Source organism: Falco peregrinus, chromosome 4 (genome assembly GCF_023634155.1).
Source record: "Falco peregrinus isolate bFalPer1 chromosome 4, bFalPer1.pri, whole genome shotgun sequence".
NCBI lineage: Eukaryota > Metazoa > Chordata > Aves > Falconiformes > Falconidae > Falco > Falco peregrinus.
In genome coordinates, this window is record NC_073724.1 from 122,335,114 (window position 1) to 122,362,798 (window position 27,685).

Genomic DNA, 27,685 nt, shown 5'->3' on the forward strand with positions numbered 1-27,685 from the left:
TGGGTTTAGGGTGGGCTTGGACATGGGTTTAGGGTGGGCTTGGACATGGGTTTAGGGTGGATTTAGGGTGGGCATGGCCATAAGTTTAGTGGCTCACTGCCCTCTCCATGGCATCACCCAACATCTTCTGAGCACCCAGTGGGTGCAGCTGGGACCATCCCACTGCACCCACAGGCTCGCCAGCTCTTGCTGTCCCCCACCCTGGCCACCCACCCCACACCACCGGCAGGGACCTGGACACTGCCAGCTCTGGCTGTCCCCCACCCTGGCCACCCACCCCACGCTGCCGGCAGGGACCTGGACACTTCCACACTGTTTGCCCAAGACCTTTAATACCATCCAGAGGCGTCAGCAGAAAGCAGGGGCAGCTCCTGCCGCCCCCCTCCCCGTCGCCCCACCTGCAGCAGAGACTAGAGCCGTGGGTGGGGGACAGAGGCCAGATGCACCTCCTCCCCAATTTGGGGGGATGCAGAGGCTCTTAACGCCCTGGCTGGCATGGAAAGGACCCTGGAGATGGGGTACCCCCTCCCCAGGAGTGATGGGAGCACCATGATGCCAGTGGCTGGAGTCAGGCGAGCATCCCGCGGGAAGGGCTCCTCCTGCCTGCCTGGTTATTTTACAAGAGATTTAAAAATAGAGGGGGGAGGAGGATAAGCAAGAGCCCCCAGACACAGACCCCCATCCCACAGCTGTGCTGAGACACCCGGCTGGGTTCTGCCTCTCTCTGCCTGGAGCTCTGAGCAGAAGCGGCAGCCGAAGGCAGCCAGGGCGCAGGGGGTGGGCTCGGGTGGGCTGGCAGTTCTTGGTCCCCGTGAGCTGCCTGGCCGTGGCTCCCGAGACCTGCTCCACCACCGGGTGGGTGGCCTCGCTGCCATTTCCCCTCCTGGCTGCCCATGGGTCACCGTGGGGGGAGGCGAGAGGGCCTGGCTGAGGCTCCGGAGCTGGCAGGACCCCTGGCAAGTGCCGGGGTGCGGGGCTGGCGCGGCTCCCCGAGGGCTGCCCCGCTTGTGGATGAACCTGCGGCACAAGCGGAGAGCAAAGGGTCAGCGAAGGGGAGGGGGCTGCCACCTCCATCCCCTTCCAGCCTTGCTGGGGACATGCACGGGGGGGGGGGGGATGCCACCATTCATGCATGCATGTGCCCACGTCCCCAGGCTGTGGTGGCAACGGGACAGCCAGGGCCATTGGCTCCTGCCTCCCACTGCCTCCCTTGCCTGCGTGCTGGGGCTGGGGCAGGGGGCGCAGGGTAGAGGGGCACTCACCCAGCGTGTCAGGCCTCCAGTTCAGACGTTTCGCAGGAGCTGGGGACAGAGAGGACACAGGTCACCATTAGTCCTCAGCTTCCTCTGCATCTGGGCATCATCACCAGCAGTGCAGTACCCGGTGGAAAGTGCACCAGGGGATGGGGTGCAAGGCCCCCAGAGCAAGGGGAACTGTGGTCCCACTGGGATGTCCTCCGAGCAGCCTGGACCAGGGGACGCAGCGATGCCAGCTGCCCCATCCTGTGTTGGGACCACAGTGGGGGACACCCACAGCACTGTCCCCCTGGGAGCCCCGGGTTGCTGGTCCCTTGCCCCAGACCATGCCAGGGTGCAGAGACCCCCAGCCAGGGGTGGGGATCTGGCCCAGACTGGAGGAGCAGGCACAGAGCCGGCAGGGATGGCTGTGCCTCGCACACCGGCACACACACACCGTGAAGCGCGGCCCCGGGGGGGCTTCCCCTCTGCCCCCAGTTATAAACCTGAGCCCGGGTGGGGGTCCTGGGGCAGACCCAGTCCCAGGGGATGGGTGCGAGGTGGGAGGCACCAGGGCAGTGCTGCTGCTGCTCCCTGCCCTTGGGTGCCCGTTGGGAAATGCACAACTGATGCATGTGGTGGCAGGATTGTCATCCCCCCCGGCACAGCCACATCCTCAGGTTTATAACAGCAACAGGGCCCGAGGGATCAGCTTGGGCACAGTGGGACCAGAGCAGCTCTGTCCCACTGCTGCCACCAGCACCAGTGGGCCCTGTGGCTGAGCAAGGCTCCGACACCCACACCAGCACCTGCGTGGCAGGGGGATGCGACAGCCCCTGGGCACGACGGCTGTCACACAGCCAGCAGGACAACAGGATGGCGGTGGGGCTGGTCTGCAACCAGGACAGCATTTCAGAGAACCCCCCCCTTGTTATAGGAAAAACCAGGAGCTTGGTGGCATCCCCTTTTCTTGCATCACACGGTTTGGGACACTCCTGTGCCCAGGAGCCCACCCACCAGCGCTGGTGCTGGACAGGGCACCCAAAGCATCAGCCGCCCCCCTCCACCCCACCAGCTCTCTCCGGGCTGACTGCAGGCTGATGATGGTGCATAGGGAATGGGAGCAGGGACAGCCCCCACCCTCGTTCAGGGACCCAGCCCCCCACGGCGTGTGATGCAGAGGAGATGCAGCCCCGCGCAGAGGGACCCCCGTCTCACTCACAGTTAGCGGGTCAGTAGCAAAAGCAGCCACACTGCTCCTCATCTCACTCTCATTGCCCCGCAGCGGGATGAGGGAGATGTTACCCAACCTGGAGTCCTGCTGCGACCGTGACGCCCGCACCTTGGAGGTCTCCGAGGGCCACAGGGCCCCGCCATTCTGGGGACAGAGGGGACACGGGGTGAAGGAGGACTGGAGGCTGGCTTTTTGCTCCTCAGCCACCCCAGGGACCTCTCCTCCGCCCTGGGATGCTGGTACTTAGGGATGCTTGGCGTGTACACCAAAGGTTTCTGCTAGCCGAGCATCCCTCGGAGCTGTCACCCCGCGGTGCTGTTGGGGCACAGCGGGCACTGCCCCGTGCCTCCCTACCTGCACGTGGAGGAAGGTGGCGAACCACTCCCGCAGATCGGCCTGGGTGTCGCAGCACAGGTACCTGCAGGGACAGGCTGTCAGGAAGCTGTGACCCGCATGAGGGCTTGCAGACCGAAGGGCTGTCACCGAAGCGTGACAGCCACAGAACCCGCTAGCATCCTGAGTGGGTCCGTGGGTGCCCAGCCAGGCTCTGCCCACAGAAACCCCCATTCACGCCCCCCACGGCAAAGGTACACCAGCTGTGGAGAGCAGCTGCCAGGCCAGTGTGACCTCTGTCCCTGGGGATGAGCTCAGTGTCCCCAAGTGCACCCCTTCCCTTACCATTGCTGTTTCTCATGCTTCTCATTTTCATAGAAGACTGTAAAGCCCCAGCTGGAAGGTGGGAAGTGAAAACATGAGGATTAACATCCCAGGTTGCCTAAGTACCCCAGCAAACCCCCCATCCCTGCAAACAGTCCCTGTCCCTGCAGACCCCCCATCCCTGCAAGCCCCCTGTCCCTGCAAACAGCCCCCACTCCTACACCCACCTGCAACCCTGCATGCCCCCCTCCTCCTTGCAAGCCACCCGCACCTCTGCGAGCCACCTGCATCCATTCCCATGGCCCCAGCCCCAACCCAAAGCTCCAGCCGCTGCTCACCCACCCCGAGACCTGCAGCAACGCTGCCCAGCACCACAGCACACACCCGAATCCCTGCAGGAGGTGAGGGTCACAGCCCTGCACACTCATATGCACACACAGGCTGATGTGTCTGCACACGCCCACATGCAGACACTCACACATGTGCACACATACATGCACACACGTGTACACAACTTGCTGACATGCATGCACATGCACATATGCCCATGCACTCACAGGCACATGGATAATGACATGCATGTACAAACCCATGTGTACACACCCATATACATGCACACAAACACGGGCATGCATGCACTCCCACACATGTACATATGCACATGCACACAGACACACTTGTGCGCAACTTGCTGACATGCATGCACACGCTCACATATGTGCACACACACATATGCCCATGCACTCATATGCACACACATGCACACACACACTGACATGTACTAACACCCCCACATGCGCACATGCTGCCATGCATGCACACACCCACATGCACATGTTCACATGCATGCACAGATGCTGACATGCTTGCACATGCCCCCAGGCACACCCCCACATGCATGCACACATGTTGGCATATGTGCATATACACCCACGTGCACACACTCCCACACATGCACATATACATATGGACACACACATGCACACACACGTACACAACTTGCTGACATGCATGCACTCACATATGCCCATGCACTCATATGCACACTCACGCTGACATGCATGCACACGCCTGCATGCATGGAGACATAATGACGTGCATGCATGCACCCACATGCCCACAGACACTGACGTGCACGCCCACATATGTGCACAAGCACACACACCGCGGCAAACTCACATGCACAAGCACACTCCCCCCCCCGACCCTCACACGCCCACGGCTCCTGTCCCACCCCAGGGCCAGGTCCCTGGTCGGCACCAGCCCCCACCCCCGGTCCAGCCATGACCCCTCCGGCCCTGCAGCCCCTCACTGTGGGCAGGTGACAGGGGACAACGGGGCTGGGGACATATCCAGTCCCCTGTGCTGGCACCCGCTTGTAGAAGCATCCTGTGAAGCTGCTCTGACATCTGGTGGCAGGAGGCACGGCCAGCAGGAGATGTGTCCCAGTAGCCAAAACTGTCCTTGTCCCCAGCCCTGTCCCCATCTCCATCCCTGTCCCGGTCCTCATCTCTGTCCCCATCTTCATCCCTGTCCCTGTCCCCAGCCCAGCAGGGCACCGCATTGCTGCTCACCATGTCGGGGGTCGAAGCTTCTTCTTAATGCCCAGGTAGACCTTCAGGTTCCTGACGGGCCACTCCTTCTCCGGCTTGTGGCTCTGGGAGGGGAGAGGGACCCGGCACCAGGTTGGGGGCTGCCAGACCCTTCATCACTCGCCCCCACCCACTGCAGCCCACACCGATGCTGGGCTGGGTTTTGTCCCCCAGGGAGGATAAGCCATAGGGATGACGGGGAAGGGGCTCAGCCCATGTCTGGGCTTGCCAAGGATGAGGGTGAAGCCCAGGCTGGAGCAGAGGAAAGGGCAGGGCGTGTGCCCATCGCCCGCGGGTAGAGGGGACACAGAAGGCCTGCCCCTGCGGCACAGCTCCCCCAGAGATGGGCCAGTTGCCTTTGGAACTGGGACCAGCACATTGTGATGGGGTCTTGAGAGCCTGGCACTACATGTCCTTCATGGGGACACACGCATCACACCCTTCCTCAGCATCACGGCCATGACCATGGCAGCAGTGGCCCCAACCCCGCTCTGCTGGCATCTCTCTGCCCTGACCACATCCCCACCGCCAGCACGGCATGGCACGGCATGGCACAGCATGGCAGGTGGGCACCTCTGGAGGTGGGTACCCCAACTTCCCGGCCCCACTTTGGCTGTCCTGGGCTCCCCGCCCTGCATCGGAGCATCCTTTGGGGTGCTGGCTGCAAGCTGCACCTTCCCTGTGCCGCGCGGCTTCCCAAGGAAAGGGATGGGGGAAGGCAGGACGTCCCAGCAAAGCCAGGGCACTGCCAGCCCCAGCCAGCTCCCTCCCCACGCTCTGCACCATGGCAGCGAGCCAGGCCAGGCATCGCCCATCGCTGGCAGACGTTTCGAAGGGGCAAAGCCCCACAGCTCCCTCCTCTCCTCCCCCCTGGGACCCCCCAGGTGCCAGCTGCATCTCACCATGCCACACAAGCCATGCCCCGGCAGTGGGTGACATGATGGGGACCCCCCCCATACATACGGCTGCCCGCTGCGTTCGTGTGCAAGCAGCATGACTTACAAGAGCCCGATCCAATGCCCGTGGGATGGGGGAGCCAGCCCAGCCCATCCCCTCCATGCAGCACCAGCCCCTTCCCCATCCCCATCTCCAGCTGCCTGGAGCAAAGGGCAGCCGTACCCCCAGACTGGAGGACCCCAGATAATGGGGGTGCACGCTGACGCACCCCCTAACACGGGGGCTAATGGGGAGGGATGGCAGCACTGAGGGCAGCTGTAGCACACGGAGCTCCCCATCGCCTGGGGCTGCCGCATCCAGGAGCGTGCAGTGATGGGCACACGCGCAACCACGGGATTGGATTTGGGATTGACCCTGGGCAGCCTTGTAAGGGCAGAGGGCGCCGGACCCCCTGCACGCCCCGGCTGAGCCCCCCAGCCTCTACTCACGTTCTCCAAGTGGGGGGTCCGCTGCTTCAGGCTCTGTTCAACAGAGGACGGCGGTTAAAGCAGGTGTGGAGGATGAGCCACAGCGGGAGGAGTGGGGACCACCTCCCTGCAGACCCTACACTGCCTACAGGCAGGGCATGGGGGATACAGGCAGCGATGTGCACGGAGCCGGGGCAGGGGGAGAAGGGACTGGTGAGCAGACAGCAGATGTCCCAGCATGGCCGGGATGCCAGCATCCCCCTCCTGAGCCCTTGCACCGACTCAGAGCCGGCTCCAGACCTGCTCTGGGAAAGCTCCGGGTGTGCAAGAGTGACAGCACCTCTGGGGTCAGCCCCACCGCTGCTTGCAATGCCCATGCACCGCCAGCCCATGTGGGTCCCATGTCCCCAGGGACTCCCAGCACAGGGTCACAGTATGGTTGGACTGGATGATCTTTAAAGGTCTTTTCTCTATTTCTATGGGACAGCTGGGCAGGGCAGGCAGGGAAGGGCAGGCAGGGAGGGGCAGGCAGGGGAAGGGTGTGCTGCCTCGCAGGCAGCCAGCAGGCAGGGCTCACCCGCACTTCCTTGTAGAGGCGCAGGCAGGTGCTGTTGAGGATGAAGTAGCGGTCATGGAAGCCAGTGCTCAGGCCAAGCCCCAGCAGGTTCCTCTCCTCCCGAAATTTCATCATGCCATGCTTGCAGTCGCCCACTCTGCTGGCTGGGGGCACATGTCTGAGTGGCTCCGGCCCCCCAGGGGGGCCAGGCCCCCCAAGAAGTGCACAGGGTGCAACCAGACCTGGTCCCACAGAGCAATAGCAAGGACACCCCCATCACCGCAGCCCACAGGCTGCTGCACGACCCCCCAGCACTGCCCCTCTGCCTGCTGCCCGCCCCCAGCCCAGGCAGGGCAGGCAGGACTGTCTCCCCCACTGCGCTGTGCGCAGCATCCAGCCATGACCCCAGATCAGGGGGCTCCCAGCCACGTGCTAATTGGGGTGGTGCCCTCTCCGCCTGCATGGCCAGGCAAGATGCAGCCCTGGGATGGTTGATCCCTTGGGCATTCTCCGTAGGGTCAGAGCTGGCAGGAAGGGAAGCTGTCCCCATCCCCATCCCTGTCCCGATCCCCATCTCCACCTCCATCGCCATCCCTTCCCCGTGCCATCCCATCATCTTCCCCTTCCCCATGCCCACCCCATCCCCTTCCCTATCCCCATCCCATCGCATCCCATCCCCTTCCCCATCCTCATCTCCGTCCCCATCCCCACCTCTTCCCCATCCTTATCCCCTTCCCCTTCCCTATGCCCATCCCATCCCCATCCCCATCCCATCCCCTTCCCTATCCTCATCCTATCCCCATCCCATCCCATCCCATCCCCATCCTCTCCCTCCTCTCCCGGCCAGGGCCATGGCCCCCCAGCTCCTCACCGAGGTAGATGAGCATGTTCTCCATGGACATCTGCTTCTTCACCACCAGGTAGCTCTCTGTCCCCAGGCAGTGCAAAATGGGCAAGACTTTTTCTGAGTAGTGCAAGGGCCGCTCTGCCATGCAGGGAGACAAGCAGGGTCAGGCAGCATCCCCAGGGGCTGGCACCCACCAAGGGAGGGTCACACGTGTGTCCCGAGGGTCCGCCAAGGTCCTGCCCACCCCTGAGCAGACCTCCCACAAAGCACCATCGCCTTTTAATTGGATCCACTTCATCATGATGATGATGCTTCCTAATTGTCCCCTGGGGAGGAGGCTTGTGGCCTGTGGTACGTGAGGAGTGGGGACTGGAAGGTGGCTAAGGAACAATTACCAACAGATACTGCAATTGCAAAATATACGTTTTGAAAATGTATGCTGTAGGCAGCGTGTGATCTGCACACGTGCTTGCAAAATATGCACAGAGGTATTTCAAGCATGCACGTTTCCACACAAGCAAAGGGCGAGTCAAGGATTTTGTAAAAGTTCATAGGTGAATATTCAATTTTAGGCTAATTTTAGCCCCTACACAGCCTGATGATCCTTTTTTTGTTTTTTTTAAGGGCTTGGTGCTCTTAAAAAAACATTTGGATGGTGGGAAGCAGCACCCGCCCTTTGAAGAGGGGAGCCTGAGCTTGATGGCTTGGGGTTGGCAAGGACCAAACATCTCAGCAGAGACTTTCAGTGATCCCAGAGTGCTGCTGGGTGCCGCATCCTGCCTGCCTCCCTGCTCCTGGGCATGCTCAGCCCACGAAAGCCAGCAGCAGGACCTCAAGGCACCAGCAGGCAGCACCAGGGTCTCATCCTGCTCACAGCAAAATTGCGCTTGCTGCTGCCTTTGGACACCCCAGAGCTGTTCCCTTCGGTGGCCAGAGAGCCCAGACACCCCCACCAAGTGTCACACACATTTGAACCCCTAAGGATGCAGAGAGGTGTCCCGTGTGTCCTGGCCCAAACGGCCAGCCCATCTGCAGTGCTCAGCCACGTGCAATTTGGATGTGGTGAGCAAAGCCGCAGCACCACAGCCATCCTCCCGAGTGCCTGCAGCCTGTCCCAGCATTGCTCCATGGTGCAGTCCACATGGAGCCTTTTTGTCCCCATCCCCATCTCTTTCCCCATCCCCATCCCCATCTCCATCTTCATCTCCATCCCCATTCCTCATCCCCATCTCCATTTCCACCCCTATCTCCATCTCCACCCACACTTCCATCTCCATTCTCATCTCAATCCCTATCCCCATCTCAATCCCTATCCCCATCTCAATCCCTATCCCCATCTCAATCCCTATCCCCATCTCAATCCCTATCCCCATCTCAATCCCTATCCCCATCTCCATCTCCATCCCCATTCCCCACCTCCATCTCCATCCCCATCTACATCTCCATCCCCATCTACATCTCCATCTACATCCCCATTCCACATCTCCATCTCTATCCCCATCTCCATCTCCATCTCCATCCCCATCCCAATCCCTGTTCCCATCCCCACTGACCTCCTGCCCCCACACCAACCTGCCTCCTCCCTCTCATTCACTTCGAAGCAGCTCCAATAGTCCTTCTCCTTCATGACAATTTTCCTCCGGTCCAGAATCTCAAAGGTGAGCTCCTCGGCTGTCATGGTGGCTGGAATCTGGGAGGGTGGGACAAAAGGAGGGGACAGGTCTCCATCAGCTGTTGCCCAGGGCCATTCCATCCGCATGCCACGGAGGTGCCAGCTCAAAGCGTACCCCCATGCCACCACAGAGGTTCAGGTACCCAATGGGGGGTCCCCATCCCCTCTGCACCCTCCATCCCACCACTCACCTTGACGTGCTGCTCTGCCTCCGTCTTCTTCTCCTCCAAGTAGACAGTACAGATGAAGTCCCCGGCTTGCTGGAGGGCAAGGGGAAAGCACTTCAACCTGCAGCTTCCCACACGTGGGCTGAATCCCCGCTCACCCACCGTGGACACCCCTTGCCTGGGGCACCTCCAGAAGATGCTGGAGCAGGTGGTGGGAGCCCCATGTGAAGAGGGTGCCCTGGGAAGGTCCCCACGTCCAGGACCCACCTGAGTCCCACTGGATGCTGCCTCGCGCATCTTCATGATGGCCATAATCTCATCCTGCTGCTTCTTCATCTCTTGGTCATTGACCTGCCAAGGAAAAGGAGCCCAGGGAGCCATCAGGGCTGACCAGATCACCCTTAAGTTTCACTGCAGCAGCAGATGCAAGTCCCCAGGGGAATCTGCCCCTCTGCCCAGCAGTGCCAGCAGCTCCAGGCTCAGGGGTCTCCAGGGTTTGCAGGGACATGGACCCCCCTTCCTCTCCAAAGCAAGAAGATGTCCACAGACAGAGTAATTCCAGTGTTCTCTTCCTTCCACCTCCCCATCCCTTGGTGATATCCACATATTGGCCTGATCCAGAGCAGCACGAGAGGTGGGGGTGAACCTACATTAAAGATCTTCACGTAGTGGCTGATGAGGTCCTCCACAACTCGTCCTGCCTTGTAGTCCTTCCCGTCCGTCTGGAAGAGCGTGGGCCCAAAGACGATGGCCAGGTTGTGCGTGTTCATCTGGTTCTCCGCAGAGAAACGCTGGACCCTGCAGGGAACCCTGTTGAGACTCCTGCCTTGGAGCCCCCCCAGGACCCCCCTTCAGCCTTGCCAAGGGGAATGCCCTCCATGTTGGGATGTGATGCTCAGCTTTAGACACAGCTTGACCCCAAACCCCACTCCTTTCCTTGCTTGGGATGTGAGCCAAGGGATGAGGGCTCTCCTCCACCCCACAGCCTCCCCAGGACCCTGCAGTGGATGGGGCAATGCCCCACGGGGGCTCAGGAAGCCCAGGCTCAGCCGTGCCACGGACCCACCACCCGTGCTGTACCGAAAGAGGTGGTTGATAAGCGCCTTCAGCGTGGCCCGGTTCACTGTGGGGAGGGTGCCCAGGAGCCGCCGGTACTCGCTGATCTTCGCCTCCTCATCCTCCAGCGCTGCGAGAGGGGCATGCAGGAAAGGATGAGTGGGGAGGGGAATGAAGGTGAGATTAAGACTCAGGGCTCCACCCACCATCCCTTCTCCACACCCCACCCCAGACCCTCCCACCCTACTGTGGGGCTGGAGCATCCCAGCTCCATGGGGCTCAAGTATTCTTAGGGATGGAGCACCCCAGGTCCACGGGGCTGGAGTATCCCAGCTGTATGGGGCTGGAGCATCCCAGCATCACAGGACTGGCACATCCCAGCGTCATAGGGCTGGAGCATCCCAGCTCCACAGCACTGTGGCTTGTGGCTGTTTTGCCGCTGGGTGCATCCATCACCAGTATCCAGCATCTGGATCCAGAAGCAAAGGGGGCGGGGGGGGGAGGGTCTGGGTCTGTGCCCTGCCTCAGCCCCAGCTGTGCCGAAGCACGGGGCTGCACGGGTCAGTGTGGGCGCACTCCGTCCCCACCCATTGCTCGAGCCCCCAGTACAGGGCAGCTCTGCCACACAGCCCCACTGAGCTGGCCAAGGAGAACACATGCGGCCAAGATGTGCTCCCCCAACCACACAGCCCCGAGGAGAGGATGAAGGGGGCTGCAGGAGAGCCAGGAAGAACAACCTTCTCCTCCTGCCAACCCCCCAGCAGACCCCCAGCGCTCACCCGTTGCTCGCAGCCAGTCCTGGCCCCACTGTCGGGTAAAGAGCCCATCCCCAAGGTCACGGAAGAAGCGTTTGAGGGTATTGGCAACATCATCCACCTGGTGCTCGCCCTCCTTCAGACGGACGCTGCGGGCGTCCCGGCGCAGCATCTCCAGCAAGCTGGTGGTCTTCGAGTTCTGCCCACTCTTGCGGTAGATGCCCTCAGATGTCAGCCCTGCAGCAGAAGCCAGTGGGGATGAGACCCCATCCGTGGTGGTCAGGACCCCTCCCTGCACCATTGCCTGCGTGCTGGCTCCCCATCAGCCACAGCTGGCAGAAAGCTGGTGCTGTAGCACTTCCCACCTCACAGGTGTTGCTGTGACCACCGAGGAGCTGCAGGCTGGAGCCAAAGCCCTGCTCCAGCTGGAGCCCCCCCACAGAGCTGGAGCAGATGCTCAGGGAAGGAGGGAAACGTGTCACGAGCATGTCAGGTCTCAGCCTGCTGCGCCGCACTGATGGGTTGACCTGAGCGCCACGCTCTGGTCCCCTCCGCCAGCATCCATCACTGAGCGATGGCACGTACCACACTGTGTGATATAGTCGATGCAGCGGTCCACCAGCAGCGGGACGTCCAACTCCGTCAGCTGCTGCTCTGACAAGGTGTCCCCCGAGCTGCCCGCAGCCTTCTGGATGGCATGGACCCAGCCCAGGAAATCCAGCTTCCTCTCCCCCTGGATGTACAGAGTCCTGCCGGCAAGCCCAGCTTCAGCGGGGCGGCAGCTGCCCCTGCTCCCAAACCCCACTGCACAGCCAGGACCCTCAGGAGGGCTGGCCCTGGGGGCCTGGGGATGGTCCCAGCTCTTTTCTGGGGGTCCCCAGTCATGGTGGGGAGGGCAAAGGCACCCCAGAACAAGGAGGGGCTTAGGCAGAGGGGGATATTTTGCTGGTGGGGTCTAACACACACACCTCGGCGTGTGCTCTTACCTCCGCCTCTCCACCAGCACCAGCACCTCGTTGTCTCCCTGGATGGCTGGAAGGGAAGGCAGAGAGCCCATCACCCATGGGAATGTGGGGTGCCCCAGCCCCATGCACCATGAGGGGCTATGCCAACAGGTCCAGCTCCAGCCCAAATGGGGCAAGCAGTGACTTTCCAGGGATGGGGAAGAGGATGGAGAGGAGGAAGAGCATTCCACTCAGTGGAGGGACACCAAGCTCCCTCAGAGCAGCATCTAACAGCCTCTCAACAAAAGCTGGGGGTGACCCAGGTGCTCAGAGCGGGACTGGGGGGACACTACAAGGGGGGGATCCCACGAGGGGGCAGGGGAACGCACAGAGCTCCTGCAGCTTGCGCAGCTGGAGTGGCTCCTGCCGCTCGCTGTCCTCGAAGCAGACATGGAGCACGGAGCCAGCCAGGGCGAACCAGCCCTCCTTGGCTCGCTCCAGGTTGAGGCCACCCTTATAGTGCAGTCGGCCGATGCGCTCAAAGTCGAGAGCCAGCAGTTCCTCGGCACGGGGATGGACGAAGGACTGAGCCAGGGAGAAGAGGGATCTGTCAGTGCCGCGGCACCCAGCTCCCTCTGGCACCCATGGCCACCCACAGCCCACCCCACCCTACCTTGGCAATGGACTTGAGCCATTCCCGAGCGGAGTCTGGACTCTCCAGACCAAAGAGGTAGAGCCTCTCTGTCTCGATGTAGACCTCGAACGTGCTCTCAATCCTGTGGGAGGGAGGGAAAGGGGAGCCTGGACGCCCACGGGTAGTGGGATGGAGCTGCTGGGGTGCCAGGGGCTGCATGCCAGGGGTGAGAGCATCCTGCTGCACCTCTGCCATCAGCTCTGCTGACAGCTGTCCCCCTTTGGGATCCCCTCACCACATCTCCAGGCCCTCAGGCATCCCCATGCTGTCATGCACACTCCAATGAGCAGCACAGGGGCTGCAAAGGGGTTGCAAAGAGGCTGCGAGGGAGTTGCAAAAGGGCTGCAAAGGGGCTGCAAAGACTCTTTGCAAAGACAGCTGGGTCAGGCATGCCCCAAGTGCCATAGGGGCCAACAGTGGGGTTGGGGCCAGCAGCCCACTCGTGCCACCACTGTGAGCGATGCTGCAGCCCCAGCCAGCCCTGCAGGAGCAGAGGGGATGTCAGGGTGCTGTGGGGCAGCACATGGGGTACAGCCTTACCCGTGGGTGTGGGGTGAGTTGTTCACCAGGCACACAATCTCCTCCACCTTGATCTCGCCATTGGGCACGGCGTTGCGGTCGTTCTCATAGTAGCTGAGGATGCCATCCTGCAGCGTGCACCACCGCCGGCTGAACTCTGTGTGGCACAGGATGGTGCTGGGCAGCCCCACATGCTCCAGCCAGCCCAACATCACCCTCAGCCCAGCTTGGGTGGCCCTGCAGCTCCCACTGGATGCCCACCCACTGCAAACCACCCTCAGACCAGGCTGAACAGGTGATGCTGCACCTCTCTGGTGCCTTTTCAATGCCTGGGGGAGCAGGGAATGGGGCAATCCCCCCCGTCAGCTTCCCCAGCACTACCTGTGCCCCTATTTCCCTGCCCCACAGGCCCCCACATACCTTCCAGGCCCTTCCGCTCGCTGACAGGCTTGGCCATTGAGGGGGTCTTGTAGAGGAAGCCATTGTGGGTGACAGAGGGCAGGGGCACGGAGTAGGGCTTCTCCTCACTGCCCCCCACCTCCAGGCGTGGCATCTCTGCAAACAGGGAGACAGCCTGTCATGGGGGTCTTGGGGACTGCATCCCCCTGCAGAACCTCCCCAGACCCGGGGCAGGGGAGAGACACAGCAGGATGCAGCATGGCTCCACTGGGTCAGGGACACAGTAACAGTGGATCGCAACCTCCATGTCATCCCCCGGGTGTTTTGCTGATGTGACATGGCCAGCTGGATGGGGCCCACAGTGCTGTCACCAGCAACATCCCACCCCCTGCAGACCCCTGAGGCAGCCAGGTGTCCCTCATGTCAGCACAAGAAGAAGGAGCCCAAAAGCATCCCACTGGCTGCACCATGAGCCCTCACCACAGCATGGCTGGGGTGCAAGGAGCATCTCCGGCCACCAAATCTGGGGCTGCCTGGGTGTCAGCAGGGTCAGGCCTATCTGCCAGGAGGGTATCCTGCATCCCACATCTTGCATCCCGCATCCCACATCACCCCTGCAGACCAGCACTGAGCTGGGATGAGGACATTATGAGAAGGTGGGGTCGGGACTTCCGCAACGGGCAAGATTGCCCCCAAGGCTGTCCTGGGTCCCCACTACTCTGCAGGAGGAGAAGGGCAAAGCATCATCATCCTGAAGCCAAAATAACAGCCCAGGGCTCTGCCACAGCCTCCCCAGGTGACCACAGGCACAACACCCCTGGCTCAGTTTCCCCACCTTGCCTGCCAGCAAGAGGCATCCTCCATTTCCTCCAGGGAGCAGGCAGATATGGGGTGCAGGGACACCCCTAAAGCACCCCCAGGTCAGACGGCGGGGCTGCCCGGAGCTCTAGAGATGGGGCAACCCAGGAGGATGCCAAGCCCTGCTCCGCCAGCCCAGCCCTGCTCCACACACAGCGCTGGGCCCAGTGACCCCAGCGATCCCAGCATTCCGGAGGTGCCTGCCAGAGCTGGCCCTGAGCAGGGATTTGGGTTTCTCTGGCTCACCGGGGCGGCCGGGAGGCCTCGCCGCTCTCCCAGACCCCTTTTGTGCTGACATGCCTGGAAGGGCAGGGCCAGCTCCAGCCCTGGGCAAACTCCAGCTTCCGCAGGACGGACTTGGCTGCCGAGGCAGCGAGGGAGGTGACGGCTATGGCCGGCTACAGCCAGCCCCGGCACACCTCCATCCCGGCTGCCCCAGCTTTCCAGAGCTGGAGGTTCACCCCATGTCAGGGTGCGGATCAGTCCCATGGGAGCCTTCAACCCACCCAGAGCGGGGCTCCGGGGGGGGGGTGGGCACATTTAGCGGAGTGGGAGAGAGGGGTACCAGGGTCAGACCATCCCTCCCCAGCCCTGGTGGGGATGCTGGAGGTGGGGGCTGCCTGGATGGCTGGGGCGCATCTCCTGAGGCTGCTGGGGATGCCCGCAGTGGGCCAGGACGCTGCAGGAGAGCTGTTCTTCCCAGTGCCCGGAGCACCAGCCTGCATCCCCGGCAGGGCTCTGGACCTGTGTCCCCAGCTGCGATGAAGCCCCCCACCCTAGCCCCCACCCAACCCTGTCCCATGGGTGTGGGAGCTACCAAAGCTTCTCTTCCCTCCCCCAGGCTGTGCAGACCCCAGCAGCACCAGGCAGCCGGCGAGCCCCGTGCCAGGAAGCTGCTGGGCAGGATACGGAGCCGGCACCGCCTCAAAACATGCTTGTGTCCCCCGGGACACCCCAGCAGCTCTCCTCCCCAGCTCCGGGAATGCCGGCGGTGGGTTTAAGCCCATGGGGATTTCAAGGGGTCAGCCCTTACCTGAGGTTTTATTGTGGAGCAGGAACTCCATCTGCAGCCTCTGCCCGCTCTTCTCGGCCAGGGCCAGGGGCGTGGGGCACTGGGGGTCCCCGGTGGCACAGTTCACCGCCGCCCCGCAGAAGAGCAGAGCTTGAGTCTCTGCCAGGTCACTGGTGGTGACGGCGGCGCACAGAGCCTGTGGGGCAGAGCCGGGAGGGCGGCGGGTGAGGCTGAAGGCTCCCAAGGAGGAGGAGGAGGAGACCCCCAGTAAGGAGCCACCCCAGCAAAAAAAAAGCCGGGTGGGAGCGCGGCGAGCAGCCGGACCCCCGCCTCCTCCCAGCCGCCTGAGCAGGACAAAGGAGGCTCAAACTGGGAGAAAAAGTTTGGAGCAGGCGGTGAATCCCTCCCTTAAGGAGCCGGGGGTGAAGTCATACGCAGCGGGGTGGGACGGGCTAGCTGGAGTAGGAAAACAAACAAGCCCACATGCGAATTCCACGGCCGCCCGGGCCCCCCGTGTGCCCCCAGCTCTTGTGCAAACACGGCAGCACCATGGGCAGCCGAGGCCTGGCGGAGGACAGAGCTGGAGGGCCGGCGGCCGGAGCACCATGATGGGTTCCTGGTGCCAGTTGTGCAGAAGCCATGGCCTGGCCCCCTGCCCAGCGCCGGGACTGGGTGCCCTGGTCAGGGATGGGGGGTGCTGGCCGGGCATCTCTGCCCCTGGCACTGTAGGGTGCTCTGGGGAGCAGGAGGGGCTTCGAGCTGCTGCAGCCAGGGCATCAGCCCCCCATGAACCCGGCTCCAGCTCAGTGCCGGACCCCAGCGCCATTTCCAAGCCAGGGGGAGATGAACCCTGGGGATGTCTGGCTCGGACCTGCCTCAGACCGGGCTCGCACGCCTGGAAATGAAGCTGGCTGTGCCCCGTCCCAGAGATGTCACCCTGTCCCTGCAGCCAGCTTGTCCTTCCTGGAGACCCCAGGCTTCGGCTCGGGGTGCAAGTGGGGACACAGGGTGTGTAATGGGGGGGAGGGGTGGCGATACCCCAGGGGTGCAGGCAGGGAGGGAGGGTGGGAAATCATCTAGCCCCACACATGAGGCTGGACAGCCTGCTCGGGCAGAGACCTTGTCCCTCGAAACAACCTCAGGACCCCAGCTCAGCACCACTTAGCACGCAGGTGGGACCCCAGAGACAGTGCCCAGCCCCGGGGGCCACTGACCCTGTTGAGCTCCTCCTGGTTGCCGAAGAGCGGGTGGTAGCGGCGGTACTTGCCCTCCCGGTATTTGGCAATGAGGAAGTGCCTCCTCTCCTGGCTGCTGCTGGTGGGGGTGATGGCCTCACTGGGGGGCACGTTGGCGGCCCAGAACTGGTTGGCCACAGCGTTGCCGATCTGGTGGAAAAGCTGCGGGGACAAGGAGAGGCTGGCATGATGGTGCTGCCAGGGACGGAGCGTGGCTGGGCATGGAGCAGGCTTTGCGGGGAGTCCCCAGGGGTTTGGGGGGGGTGGGGGGGTGAGCATGGCAGTAGCTGTGCTTACAGGGACGTTCACAGCCCAAAGCCACTGCATTACTGCTGCTCGGGAGAGCAGCGGGGCGAAGGCAGAGCATGGCGGGGGATGTTGGGTGGTGGAGGGGCAGTGGGGACCACGGGTGGGCAGGGTGCAGGAGCACCCACCCACTGCAGGCATGCAGGGCTGCTCCCTGCCCAGGCACACGTCGCGGCTCAGCCCCGGCATCTGGCAGACCCCACAGCCACCGACCCCCCCTTCCAGCCCCGGAAAATCACATCTGGAAAGCAGCAGCCAGCTGCAGGCGAGGGAGGGGGGATGCTCAGCATCCGTGGGGCGGGTTTAAAGCTTTCCATGGCCCTTTGCCATCCTGCTGCCGGGCACTGAGCGATGCTCAGCCCGCCAGTAAGAGGTTTAGCCCTATCGCAGGGAGCCCCACATCGCCTCAGCAAGCCCGTGGGGTGCTCTGCCAGCACACCCCGAGGGTGGCATGGATACAAGCCGGGCCGGGGGTCAGGGAGGGGCTGGGGCGGGCGGGGGGCCAGGGGATGGTGGCCAGCCCGGCAGGGTTTAGGGCAGCATTCCCGGAGAGGGGAGGGGAAGGCGAGCAGCCGCAGGCAGCAGCTGGAAGCGTTTGGGGGCTCAGGGAGCAGGCGATGCCGGAGGCGGGGGTTGCGCGGGTGGGACGCCAAGCAGGAATGCAGGATCCGACCGGCATGGCTGGGAAGAGCGGGGCCAGCCAGGGTCTGCTGGCTGGAAACGGCGGCCGGGTTGGGTCTGGTAACAAATCCCAGCTCCCCCCGTACCGCCCCCCCCCCCCCGCGCTGGATGCGTTCCTCCGGCTGCACCGCTTCGGGGTTTGCTCTGACGCTTGGCCCCAGAGCTCCGCAGCCACATCCCCACGGACACGCAGACACTGGCTGTGGCACACAAGTGCCACTCATACTCGCCGGGGTGCCCAGGGGAGTGTCGGCTGGCCACAGACCCCAGGGACGGGATGGCAGGGGGGCTGCCGGGGGTCCTATCCCCAACCAAGCCACATCGCAGCAGGTCAGGCTGGAAAAACCCTGCTGTGCTCCTGCAGTCCCAAGCTCGTAGTCAGCAGGGCCACCATGGGGAGGGGATGGGGTACCTCCCCTCAAAAGGGTTTTTGGGGTCTGTCTGCAGCAATACCTCAATCAGCTCCTCCGTCCACACTTTTCTATCCATCTTCAGGCTCCGGACCTTGGTGATGCCAGGGCCCAAGCCCCGGTGCTCCCCTGCCAGCGGGACGAGACATTAGGGAGCAGCTTTGAGGTGGGAGAGGCTAAGCCACCAGGTGCCCCCACACTTCACTGCCCTGCATCCCCACACAGGGCAGGGGACGCACGGCTTGTTCTTGCCCCCTGACCCAGGATGCAGGTACCTGCACATCTCTTGCAGATGACAACACAGAGGTTGATGGAAGCCCAGTCGGGCTTGGGCGAGCCACAGTCAGCGCAGAAGCGGTTGGATTCCACCACCCAGATCCTCTCTGCCACCTCTGAGTTGGAGAGCGCCTCAGAGATGGACTGCTGCATGGCTTCCACCCACTCCTCCTTCTCCTGGTCCGAGTCAGCAGAGAAGCTGCCAGCAGGGATGAAGGTGAGGGACAGCACAGCTGGGAGGTGTGGGGGGGTGGTGTGTGTGCACTGCCAGCACCCCCTCCCCTTGCTTAGCTCACCTGAAAATCCTGTAGGGCGTTGTCAGATCGAAACCCCGGCGGTCCACCTCCTTGACATTCCCCAAGTTCATCTCAATGTAGGTGATGCCAATGCCCAGGCGATAGTCCTGGTGGGTGGTGGGGTGAATGAGGGCGGTGGGGGACCCTTCCCGAGGGGACATACCCAGACACACACGGATGATGCACTGCCTGCAGGAGCTGGTGTCGGAGCTGCCCGCACTGCTGCCCTCACATCACACCAGTGCTGGTGGCTGGGGTGCCCATGCCCCTGCCCTGCCCACCTCCCAGCCCCGGGGGTGCACAGAGCCCTGTGGGCTCTGGGGTTCAATGCTTCTGGGGACCCCAAGGCTCAGAGCCAGCAGGGAGGGCAGCTGCAGCCCTGGGGTCACCAGCCTGCAGGGTCTGAGCTGTCCCCGTTTGCTGGGTGGAAGCCCTGGGGTGCCCCGGCTCGCTGCCACTCTGCTCAGGTGGTGGATGCAGAGAGGTGCCCCTCAAGATGGCATTGGGGTCCCCTGTGGTGCCACAGCCCCCCCACCCAGCAACCCACCTCTGCATTCTTGTAGAGGAAAACTTTGTCCCCAGCCACCACCACGAACAGCTTGTGCTTAAACCCCCGCAGCTCCAGGAAGCCGCTCTTGTCGACCAGGTCGGTGGCACCGTTGATGGTCAGGGATATTGACGTCCTCTCCAGAGCTTTGCTCTTCCACTCCTCCACAATCTGCTGCAGGGTCCGTATCCACTCGTTACGGTCCGCTGTGGGGTCAGAGCGGGGAGATGGGTCAGGGTCAGCCCCAGGGCCAGGAGCCTCCAGGACTCATCCCTTGGGCCAGGGGAGGGGGAGCAGCCTGAGGCCACCCAAGGAGCAAGAACCCCTATCGCTCACCATCGCTCTCGGCCCGAAACACAAAGTTGCGGTTGTTGGTGATGACCTCAAATTTCTGGTCCCCGATGCTGGTGATGCGGGAGATGGAGGAGACGGGGATGAACCTCTTAGAGTAGGGGTCCTGGGGCAGGGCAGGAGGGGAGAGACACATTGCTCATCACCATGGCCTCGGGCAGATGGGATGGGCACTGTCCCAGGCTCATGATGCTGAGAGCATCCGTGTCTAGGAAGCTCCGAGCATCCCACCCTGGCGCCAGCATCACCCCAGCACCCGTCCATTGCTGCTCCCTGGGATGCTGCCCCTTGGCACGGCCACGTTTCACAGCCAGGACACCTGGTGGGCTGTGACCCCACTGGGGCAGCTCCTCCACCACCTCCTCCCCCGAGCCCCCAAATCCTTCTTCCCCACTCACTTTTTCACTGTCAAAATAGCGGAGGTAGTCAGCATCGAGCTTCACCCAGCGCCTCTGGTAAATGTAGGACCTGGGAAGGGACCGGAGGGACCCACTGGAGGGGATGGGGTGACCCAGCTGCACCCCATGTGGGGCAGGCAGAGAGTGCTGCAGCCCACCCGAGGCTGGTGCTGCTCCCGAGGGGGCTGGGCTGCAGGAAAGGTGGTACGAGCCCCCCCTGGCTGGAGCAGCCCCCTCCCCACTCACCCCTTGCTGGCCCCAGCCCTGCGGCAGGGGCTGTGCTGTGCCAGGCTGTACCGTGTGCCCTTGAACTCGGGGCAACTCCGCTTGTGCCTTCACGCCCCAGTTGCCAAAAGCCCGGGGCCACCTCGCCATCGATCCTGTGCCGTATCCCTAGCCCTCGATTCTGCGCCATGCCCCCAGCCCTTCTGCCACTGTTGGGGACAGCGCTGGGGACTTCATGCCAATTAAAAGATGGAGCTGAGAATGAGGGTTGCCCCTAAAAGCCCCCTCCCCCAACCCCTGTTTGCAGTTACTGCTCCAGACCTACAAGCCGGGCAGGGTTCAATCCAGGGGACACATTCCAGGCAGGGCCGGTGGCACCCAGGGCTCTTGCGTGGCAGAAGGAGCAGCCAGGCATCTCTATCAGGATGGGGATACAGCAGAGAGGGAGGACCCCGGGGCTGGAGTGGAGCCCACTAGGGACCCTTGTGCCCCCCCCAGCCCAGCACACAGGCTGGCCAGCCAGCACAGGCATTAAACCCTGCAGCCCATCCACCCTGGCGTCGGGGCTTGCAGGAGAAACCAAGCCACTTCCCACCAGCAGCTCCCACAGGCTCTGGCAAGCCCTGCGATGCAGCCCCCTGCCCCAGCGCTGCACCCCCAGGGTCCCCCCCACTGCTGCGCCAGCCCCCAGTCCCAACAGCTGTTGTTTAAGGGCTTGTTTGCTCGGGAAGGATTTCGCCATCGCCGCACGTGACCCCAGCGCTCGGCCTTTACATAACCAGTGACAGCCACAGGGACTGAAACCACTGGGCTCTGCCACAGGCTCCCCTGCTCCTCGTCAGGAGCTTGCCCCTGTCCCACGGGGTGCAGAGACCCCCCAGCTCTGCCACTTTTAGATGCTGAGGGGCCAGGGTTTCTGGTTTTCCTTCTGTTGCTTTCCCCAGGCTCCGGCTCCCCACCAAGCGGCTGCTGGAGCAGCTTCCCCAGCTTCCCAGGGACCTTCCAGCTGCTCTCACTTCCCCAGCAGCCAGGCTGCAAACAGCTGGAGCTTCCTCCTCGGCAGGACTGCAGCCTCGCGGCTTCCTCATAGCTCAGATTAAGCAGTCCCCAAATATCCTTCATGTCTGCCTCTTGATTTTTGCCTCCCAGCTGGTGTGGGGGCTCTTTGAGCCAGGATGGGGGCAAGTGAGCTCCCTGGGGTCGCTGGCCTCCCTGAGCTTGCTATGCTCACTGGGCTCACTGTGCATGGTGTACTTGCTGGGCTCGCTGTGCACGGTGTGCTTGCTGTGCACGGTGTACTTGCTGGGCTTGCTGTGCATGGTGTGCTTGCTGCACTTGCTGGGCTTGCTATGCCCATTGAGCTTGCCAGGCTCCCTGGGCTACTTGTGCTCATTGTGCTTGCTGTGCCTACTGGGCTCACTGAGGTCCCTGTTGCTCACTCGCCCTTGAGGACACAGACACATACCCAGCAACCCCCATAGTTTTACTTCTGCAAGCAGGCAGTCTGCAGCTGGGTGCACTGACACCACCAGTGTGCCCCCTGGTCTTGCTGTGCCCACAGTGCTCCCTGGGCTCGCTGTGCCCACTGGGCTCACTGCGCTCCCTGGGCTCACTGCGCTCCCTGGGCTCACTGTGCCCACTGGGCTCCCTGCGCTCCCTGGGCTCCCTGGGCTCCCTGCGCTCCCTGGGCTCCCTGTGCCCACTGGGCTCCCTGCGCTCCCTGGGCTCCCTGGGCTCCCTGTGCCCACTGGGCTCCCTGCGCTCCCTGGGCTCCCTGGGCTCCCTGGGCTCCCTGCGCTCCCTGTGCCCACTGGGCTCACTGCGCTCCCTGGGCTCCCTGGGCTCCCTGCGCTCCCTGGGCTCCCTGTGCCCACTGGGCTCCCTGCGCTCCCTGGGCTCCCTGCGCTCCCTGTGCCCACTGGGCTCCCTGCGCTCCCTGGGCTCCCTGGGCTCCCTGCGCTCCCTGTGCCCACTGGGCTCACTGCGCTCCCTGGGCTCCCTGGGCTCCCTGTGCCCACTGGGCTCCCTGCGCTCCCTGGGCTCCCTGGGCTCCCTGCGCTCCCTGGGCTCCCTGTGCCCACTGGGCTCCCTGGGCTCCCTGGGCTCCCTGCGCTCCCTGTGCCCACTGGGCTCACTGCGCTCCCTGGGCTCCCTGTGCCCACTGGGCTCCCTGCGCTCCCTGGGCTCCCTGGGCTCCCTGTGCCCACTGGGCTCACTGCGCTCCCTGGGCTCCCTGTGCCCACTGGGCTCCCTGCGCTCCCTGGGCTCCCTGGGCTCCCTGTGCCCACTGGGCTCCCTGCGCTCCCTGGGCTCCCTGGGCTCCCTGGGCTCCCTGTGCCCACTGGGCTCACTGCGCTCCCTGGGCTCCCTGGGCTCCCTGTGCCCACTGGGCTCCCTGCGCTCCCTGGGCTCCCTGTGCCCACTGGGCTCGCTCACCCTCCAGCATACAGGCACGCACCCAGCAACCCCCATAGTTCAACTATGCAAGCGGGCACTCTGCAGGCGGGTGCTCTGCACCGTGAGCAGCCAGGGCCAGGGCTGTGACACGCCGGGGCTGGGGCTGGCATCCCGCAGGCTCTGCCACCAGCGCCTGCTCCCGTGGCAAACACGGCAAACACCGAACGCGCGAGCCGCTAGCAGCGCTGTCGGTAGGAAGCCAGCCCAAACACCCCACTTCTCCCTTGCCAGCTGCTTTTTTGGGATCGCTGCTATTTCAGCGCTTCCCCAGAGCAAAGGCAGCTCATTTCCCAGCAAGCCCAGGCATGGGGCTGGGGGAAAGTTTGAGCTGCAGCCTTCCCTCCTCATCCTCCACAGCCAGCTCAGTGCAACTGCTGGTGGCACCCACTCTGAGAAAGGCTCTTTCACCAAAACTGAGTATTTTTACGTAAATCAGGGGTTAGGAAGGAGCAGAAGGAACCCCTTAGGGTGGCTATTCAGCAAAGCAAAATTACAGCCCCCATCAGCAGAAATTACAGGTGGGGAAAAGAGGGGAAATCTCCACGCCCCAAGGCACTGGGAGGGGGTCTGCGCCCCACCCCCCTCGGCACATCACTCACCCCTGCGGCGGGTTCTTGTCCAGCCACCCTGCTTTGATGGTGGGCGAGAGCTGGGCAGTGGCGGTGCCCTCCATGCTGTCGCTCAGCGTGCCGGGGCTGCTGCTGGAGAACGTGGGTGCAGGCGGGTGCGGGCTGGGGCTGTTGTCACTCCAGACGCTGCCACCGCTGGGGATGAGGAGTCGAGGGAGGGGGTTAAGAGCTGGCGGTTCCCAAGGGGGGCTGGCAGGCGGGGGGGGGGGGGGGGGGGGGGGGGGGGGGCGGGCATGGCCCTGCTGCATGCTTCAGCCTCCTCTTGCCCTTGCCCGAGGCACAGGCAAAGCAAGTGCCAGCTGCTTGCAAGCAGGGACCCTGGTGGCAGTCCCCTTGGCGGGTGTCCCGGCACGTCCTCCAGCTCCTGGGACAGCAGAGACCCGAATCCCAGCCCTGGGAAGGGGCAACAGGGGCACCCCCAGGGCCACAGCCCCAAACCCAGAGACATGCAGGCTTGCTCTCTTCTCGTGCATGCACACGCGTGCTCTCCCACACGACACATGCACACGACCCGTGAAGCTGTGCAGACATGCAAAGCCCTGACCTGTATACACACACACACCCCTGGGCACAGGCGCTCTGCCATGCACAAGCATCCCCTGGCACACACACGTGCATGCACCGTATCACCAACTGTGCATGCACACACATGCATATGTGTACGCATGCACACACAAGCAACTCCCCAAGGCCACTTGCACCCCGTCCACACATGTGTGCACACACTCCCGCTGCACAAGCATCCCCAGCTGTGCACGCACGCAGAGACAACCCCTGCCCATGTGCAGGCGCTCAGATTCCCTGCCTGTGCAGGCCCACATGTGCCTGTGCATAAGCGTTCCTACCGCTCCCCCCACACACACACACACACAAGGCAGACGAGTTCCTACTTGGCAGGGGGAGCATTGTAGTAGTCCTCGATGAGCTCGTCCTCGCTGAAGAGGCTGTTGACGCGCTGGGAGCGTGGCCGCCCTGTTACGGGCTCAGCATCCTCCTGTGGTACCAGCCATGGCTGACACGGGCATCCCTGCGCCACCCTCCCCTGCTGCCCAAAATAAGCAGCTCACGGAAGAGTCCCCTGGCTGACCCCCGCTCCCTGCTTGCCTGCGCCATGAGGGATGGGCAAGGGACAGCCCAAGACAGAGGGGGTGAGATGCCAAGTCACTGCCTGGGCTTCCCAGCTCTGCAGATGCACACGGTGCGGAGGTGCCTGGGCACGGCTGGCCCCAGGGAAGAAGGGGCATGCTCCCACCCACAGCAGGATGGAAGCGCAGCCATAGGGAGGAGCTGAGTGCCAGGCTGGTTATTTATAGCAACCAAAAATGTCTGTGCTTGCTAAGAAATTCTGCATTTCCCCCTCGCTGGGCAGGGGCGGGCAGACATGCAGCTGGGACCTGTTGTGGGGGTGTCGGGAGCTGCAAGTGGGGGGTGAAGAGTGGCCAGGCAGGACCAGACAGAGGGGACCCTCTGCCAGCAGCTGCCACGGCTGTTTATCTGCAAGCCCTCGCCCCACACTGCAGCCCCCTGGGCAGAGGATAGCGGGGTCGGGGTTAGAGGCAGCCACGGCAGCATCTCTCCCCATCAGCCTGCTCCCACACAAAGGCGGATGGGGGGCTCCGGGCACTCAGGGGTCTCTCTGGCTGCTGCAACCCCTCAAATCCACCCAGACCCATCCCAGGCCGGCCTTGGGAGCCCGGAGCAGATACAAATCGCTGATCCAGGGACTGAATTCAGGGTGCAGTGCTGCAGATGTCCACTAGCACGCACTCTGTGCATGCAAGTTTGCAGAGAGGCTGCACGGGCGGTGTTGGTCCCCCAGGACCCTGGCGCTGCTGCCCGGGGGGAGGGTTGCAGCCCCCGTGGGAGACCCGGTGGGTGCTCAGCGAGGCAGAACCTCCTCTCCAACCACTGCAGACCTGCTCCTCCAACCCTAACGGGTATCTCCGAAGCAGCCCAAGGCCAGCACCTCGGGGACAGTCACCCCACTTGCTCCTGCCCACCACCAAGCCCCATGGTGGGACCAACCTTGTCGGCCATGTCCCCAGCAGGTCCGGCTAATTCCTCCTCCCAGGTGGAGTCCTCGTAGTCTGAATCATCTGTAAAAGCAGAGGGAAGATGCTGGGAATCAACTGGAGTGGAGCGAGGGGTCCTGCCACCCCCTGCCACCCTTTTGCCTGTCCCTGCCTGCCTGGGGACATGCCAGCGCTGGAGCCCAGCACAGAGGGTGCTGGCACAGCTCGTTTCCCCTTCACACTACCCTTGGCAAACAAGTGCTCTGTCGGTGAGACAACAGGGGGTTTATCAAGGAGTTTGGAGAAGAGCAGGGAAGGGCAAAGTCCCACCTGTGGCAGCTCCCAGCACCATCACGACCCTCCTGGCACCGCCGGGAGGGGACTTGGGTGCCACCAGCCCCGGCACCACAGCTTCATCCAGGATCTCATGCCTCTGCCCAGGAGCTCCTGCTGCTGGGGGGATCCCTGGGGCTTTTCCTACAGCTTGTTTTTCAGGGTGGATTTCCCTCCCTCCCCCTCCATTCCTTATCAGCTGTCAGAGAGACAGGAGAAGCAAGCGGCTCTCAGCCTGCGCATGCATGGGAAATAAGATCCTGGAGAAGGACAGGAGAAAGGAGATGGTTCCTCCTTGCCCAGCACCCATGGCAGAAGAAATCCTGGCCAGCAAGCACCCATCCTGCAGGGACAAGTGACCCCAGACAGCTTGTCCTTTGCAGACACCCTCTTCCAAACCCTGAGGTAACCCAGACCAGATTTCTCCCCAAAATCCTCATCCAGAGGATGCTGTTTCAGTGCAGGGAGCCCCAGTGCTGGCAGCAGGGCAAGGATGCTCCCAGGCTTCGTGAGGATGAGGGGTGCAGGTAGGTGGGGACACAAGGGATTCCCCCCCCCTGCAGACCTTGCAGCACCTAGAGCTCGTTGGCTGTTGGTGCAGAGGACCAGCCGATCCATCAGGGCACGGAGCAGGAGCAGCTTTCCTCCCCACACCCCGCAACAGAATAACCTCCCTGTCGATGGCTTCTCCTAGCTTTTGAAACACACCCCAGCTCCCAGTTAAACCAAGTGCCACTTCCCGCATGGCTGCTGGCCATGCATAACCCGGGGCGGGAACCCAGCACCTCGCAGAGCCCTGCCCTTCCTTTTCCTTTCAGCAGAGCTAGTCAAGCTGGATTAACACAATTAAATAAAGGAGCAGATAAAGCTGAGGGTTTGCTGTTACAGAGCAGCAGCTGCTCCCAACCAGGGCTGCACCCGAGGCAATGCCCTGGAACCCTCCTCGGGGGTCCCCACCTCAGCAGCCCTCCCTGCAGCTGGTCAAGCCCTGGTGACCCCCCGAGGAGGAGGCTGGTGGGCGCAAAGAGCTGACGAAAGCTCGGCAGGGAGCTGGGGGTCCCAGCACCAGAGCTGAGAGCTGCATCCTGCTCCTGCCGTGATCCCCCAGCACCCTCCAGCCCCCTCCAGCTGCGGCTCAGGGACACCCTAACGCACATGCATTTAACAACTCCCCGCCGGGTTTATCCTTCCTCTGTGAATTGGCGCGGTTGCTTTCAGAGCCTGTGAAACCCTTTGCTCTCCCCCAAGAGAGGGTGCATCCAAACCCCCAGCCCAGATCTTGTACCCCCTGAAAATCCCCAGCCCAGAAGGCAAAGGAGGGGATGGAGGAAGGGGGGATCCATGGCACAGCGCTCCTGGGGAAGATTTGGGACAGGCTCAGGCTCAGCCCCCCTCATACTCACCAAACTCCGGCACGAAGGGGAGGTTGGCCTTGGAGGGCAGCTCCGGCAGCAGCGGGGCCGGTGGCTTCGTGCGGGGAAGGAGGGCTGGTGGGGACGGGGGGACACTGGCTGCTCTGTCAGGGACGGGGACCTCCTCTTTGGCAGGGCTGCTGCAGGAGAGAGGAGCAAGTGCTGCCTTACACTGGCCCCAGACCTCCCCTGCCCTGCCTTCCAAACCCCGATGCACCCGCCGCCATCAGCAGGGGGTCCCAGAGTGCAAGAGGACCCCCAGCACCAGCTTTACTCCCCCCCAAAGGGATCAAATACCCCAAACCCCAGCAGAGCCGAGCCCCCAGATCAATTCCTGACAGCTTCCCACGGCAAAGACTTCAGCTTGCTTTTGGTTATACCAATGCTTTTCTAGCCTGAAAATATTTCCTGGCTTCCAGCCTCACTTCCCTGTCGCGGCTGCCACGGCTCAGGTTCCTTGTCTGGCTCTCCAGGACACCAGAAGCCGCCTACAGCCTTGAAGCCCACATCCTGGATCAGGTTGTTGGGTTTTTTCTCCTCCAACCTAAACAACGGC

At 62.9% G+C, this 27,685-nt stretch overlaps 1 protein-coding gene across 13 annotated transcripts in view; it reads right to left on the reverse strand.

Annotated features, from left to right (window-relative positions):
- Positions 1-310: 310 nt before the first annotated feature.
- Positions 311-27,685, reverse strand: part of ARAP1 (ArfGAP with RhoGAP domain, ankyrin repeat and PH domain 1) — a 44,160-nt gene continuing 16,785 nt past the window's right edge. For 4 of the 13 annotated variants that reach the window (XM_055803248.1, XM_055803247.1, XM_055803246.1 and 1 more), the window contains 26 exons: positions 27,121-27,269; positions 25,398-25,468; positions 24,263-24,414; positions 23,343-23,507; positions 20,062-20,131; positions 19,649-19,769; positions 19,313-19,518; positions 18,766-18,872; positions 18,469-18,668; positions 18,237-18,322; positions 16,776-16,958; positions 15,583-15,757; positions 13,713-13,847; positions 13,314-13,449; positions 12,753-12,855; positions 12,469-12,664; positions 12,122-12,167; positions 11,721-11,884; positions 11,160-11,372; positions 10,405-10,510; positions 9,975-10,122; positions 9,592-9,675; positions 9,349-9,417; positions 9,058-9,175; positions 7,510-7,623; positions 6,000-6,802 (listed from right to left, as the gene is read on the reverse strand). In XM_055803248.1, the coding sequence (XP_055659223.1) occupies positions 6,228-6,802; positions 7,510-7,623; positions 9,058-9,175; positions 9,349-9,417; positions 9,592-9,675; positions 9,975-10,122; positions 10,405-10,510; positions 11,160-11,372; positions 11,721-11,884; positions 12,122-12,167; positions 12,469-12,664; positions 12,753-12,855; positions 13,314-13,449; positions 13,713-13,847; positions 15,583-15,757; positions 16,776-16,958; positions 18,237-18,322; positions 18,469-18,668; positions 18,766-18,872; positions 19,313-19,518; positions 19,649-19,769; positions 20,062-20,131; positions 23,343-23,507; positions 24,263-24,414; positions 25,398-25,468; positions 27,121-27,269 (3,892 nt within the window). In that variant the 3' untranslated portion in view covers positions 6,000-6,227. Of the gene's footprint in view, positions 1,018-1,262; positions 1,302-2,457; positions 2,614-2,823; positions 2,888-3,142; positions 3,199-4,700; positions 6,803-7,509; positions 7,624-9,057; positions 9,176-9,348; positions 9,418-9,591; positions 9,676-9,974; positions 10,123-10,404; positions 10,511-11,159; positions 11,373-11,720; positions 11,885-12,121; positions 12,168-12,468; positions 12,665-12,752; positions 12,856-13,313; positions 13,450-13,712; positions 13,848-15,582; positions 15,758-16,775; positions 16,959-18,236; positions 18,323-18,468; positions 18,669-18,765; positions 18,873-19,312; positions 19,519-19,648; positions 19,770-20,061; positions 20,132-23,342; positions 23,508-24,262; positions 24,415-25,397; positions 25,469-25,714; positions 25,828-27,120; positions 27,270-27,685 lie in introns of those variants that run through there. The other 9 variants (XM_055803253.1, XM_055803250.1, XM_055803252.1 and 6 more) reach the window with 9 other exon arrangements.